Below are 3,033 nucleotides of genomic sequence, written 5' to 3'. Positions count from 1 at the left end.
AGGGATTAACTAGAAATAAGGAAGCATGATCATCATTAAGTCTAATTATCAACTGGTTCTGTGTGGGACCCATACACCTCTTTACTGTCTCCAGCAGCCCCTAGTACTACACTGCAGCCACCTGCCCTGTCTACCACCCACTACTGCCACTATCCTGTCTCCCCCCACTACTGCTACCCATCTTGTCTCCCGCCAGTACTGCCATCCACCCTGTGTCTCCCCCACCACTGCCACCCACCCTGTCTCCCTACCTACTGCCACCCCCCTGCCATCCACCCCATGTCTCCCCCCACTACTGCCATTCACCCCGTGTCTACCCCCACTACTGCCATTCACCCCTTGTCTCCCCCCACTACTGCCATCCACCCCATGACTCCACTACCACCCACCCTGTCTCCCTGCTCTGACACCTCAGCGCTGCTTGGGGACATTTACCAACATAGATACTGCCTACAGCAGCCCCCGCTACTGCACTACTGCCACCCACCCTGTCTCCCCGACATCTAAGCACTGCTTGGGAATCTATGGTACTGCTAAGTCCTTCATCAACAGATGGAAGAAGCTTGGGCAGTACGGAGGCAGAAGCTGCTTCTGGTACCGTGGTCATGCAAGGCTGGGAGAGTCAGTAAGATTATTTAATAGCGGGTCTAATTCAGTAAGGATTGCAGATGCTGCTAATTAGCAGAATTAGCAATCCTTTTCCTAGCGCGCTAGGGGCCGCCCATCACAGGGCAAGGCCACCAAGCATGCTGACCGCCGCCTCCCCCCTGATGAAGCAGAAAATGCGATTGCCTCACAATTTCTGCTTCATCGTAGAAGTTAGTGAAGCCTCCTGCTGCAGCTCAGTTGTGCCCGCAGGAGGCCCGACGCATTCTTCTCGAATACAGCGGCTGCATGTGAGGTCACAAAGCCACCATGATGATGTCCGTTTGTCCGCCTTTGCCCTCTGTTCGCGCTACACTGCCCCCGCACCGATTCGCACCTCCCTGGAAATGGAGCATTGCCCACCAACCCTCGTGACCGCCTCTGCCTGACAAGCAATCCCATTTTCTGTGGCCCCTCCGCAGAAAATGCGGGCGCATGCACAGGATGGGTGCAGTGGATGCGCCCGCAACTTTTCAGAATAATTCCATTTGGATCACACACTGCGATCCAACCTGAATTAGGCCCAGTCACCATCTTACAGGCAGCCGGTGCAGGGACCAGAGAATGGGTGTTATGTGGCAGGAACGGGCTAGTTAGGTAACAGCCTGGCTGCTGCATTCTGTACATGCTACAACTGGTGCAATTCTTCTGCTGGGAGACCCAGGTAGATGACATTGCAGTAGTCTATATGAGATGATACAAGTGCATGTACGACACCAGGTAGATCTTCTGAGGGAATTAAGTGCTGGAGTCTGGCTATGGTCCACATATGAGGATCTGATTCTGGCTGATACCGGATGTCTAATGGTGTCACTCCACCATCCAGGACACTAATATTCTGCACATGACCAGCATTTTGTAATTCTGAACCCCCAAGTGTAAGTCTGGCTGGTAGCAAAGCTGAGCTGTAGCCCTGCCCTTTGTTGGTGAGCTTCTATCATAAGGACCTGTTTCACCAGGACTGAGTCACAGCGAACTGGCATCACCCACACCTGGAGCTCAGCTAGACATTTAGGATTGGTACTGGGTTCTCAGTACCCAGAGCAAAAGACAGGTCATCTGCATAGCAGTGGTAGATGAGGGCATGACACCTGATTATTTCACACTGTGGTAACATGTGTATTGCAAAAAGTATAGGAGAGATGATAAGAACCTTGAAGAACAACACATGGCAATGATAAGTATACTCCAGAAGATTAAAATGGCTTCTCACCTGTGTGTCTTCTCTGGTGTGTAACAAGTTGTGATTTCTGTGTAAAACATTTCCCACACTCAGAACATTGAAATGGCTTCTCACCTGTGTGATTTCTGTGATGTTTAACAAAAGCTGAGTTGTCTGCAAAACATTTCCCACACTCAGAACATGGAAATGGCTTCTCACCTGTGTGACTTCTGTGATGTATAACAAGAGCTGATTTGTGTGCAAAACCTTTCCCACACTCAGTGCAAGAAATTGGATTCTCACCCGTGTGACTTCTGTTATGACTAACAAGACCTGATTTGTGTGCAAAACATTTCCCACACTCAGGACATGGAAATGGCCTCTCACCTGTGTGACTTTGCTGATGTCTAACAAGATGTGATTTCTGTGTAAAACATTTCCCACACTCAGAGCAAAAAAATGGCTTCTCACCTGTGTGACTTCTGTGATGTTTAACAAGATCTGATTTGTGTGCAAAACATTTCTCACACTCAGAACATGGAAATGGCTTCTCACCTGTGTGACTTCTGTGATGTATAACAAGAGCTGATTTGTGTGCAAAACCTTTCCCACACTCAGAGCATGGAAATGGCTTCTCACCTGTGTGACTTCTCTGATGTTTAACAAGTTGTGATTTCCGTGTAAAACATTTCCCAGACTCAGTGCAAGAAATTGGATTCTCACCCGTGTGACTTCTGTTATGACTAACAAGACCTGATTTGTGTGCAAAACATTTCCCACACTCAGGACATGGAAATGGCCTCTCACCTGTGTGACTTCGCTGATGTCTAACAAGTTCTGATTTCTGGGCAAAACATTTCCCACACTCAGAGCAAGAAAATGCCTTCTCACCTGTGTGACTTTTGTTATGACTAACCAGATCTGATTTGTGTGTAAAACATTTCCCACACTCATGACATGGAAATGGCTTCTCAGCTGTGTGACTTTGCTGATGTGCAAAAAGATGTGATTTCTGTGCAAAACATTTTCCACAGTCAGAACATGGAAATGGCCTCTCACCTGTGTGAATTCTTTGATGTCTAGCAAGTTGTGATTTCTGTGCAAAATATTTCCCACACTCAGAACATGGAAATGGTGATGTACCTGTGTGACTTCTCTTATGTGCATCAAGAGTTGATTTGTATGTAAAACATTTCCCACACTCAGAACAGGAATATGGTTTCTCA

General features: G+C 47.8%; 1 protein-coding gene across 2 annotated transcripts in view; it reads right to left on the bottom strand.

The window, feature by feature from the left end:
• Positions 1–375: 375 nt before the first annotated feature.
• Positions 376–3,033, bottom strand: part of LOC135043504 (gastrula zinc finger protein XlCGF26.1-like) — an 8,835-nt gene continuing 6,177 nt past the window's right edge. For both annotated transcript variants that reach the window (XM_063955127.1, XM_063955128.1), the window contains exon 2: positions 376–3,033. This exon is cut by the window's right edge. In XM_063955127.1, coding sequence (XP_063811197.1) covers positions 1,842–3,033 — 1,192 coding nt within the window. In that variant the 3' untranslated portion in view covers positions 376–1,841.

Source organism: Pseudophryne corroboree, unplaced genomic scaffold (genome assembly GCF_028390025.1).
Source record: "Pseudophryne corroboree isolate aPseCor3 unplaced genomic scaffold, aPseCor3.hap2 scaffold_868, whole genome shotgun sequence".
Lineage (NCBI taxonomy): Eukaryota > Metazoa > Chordata > Amphibia > Anura > Myobatrachidae > Pseudophryne > Pseudophryne corroboree.
This window is presented reverse-complemented; position numbering and strand designations above follow the sequence as displayed.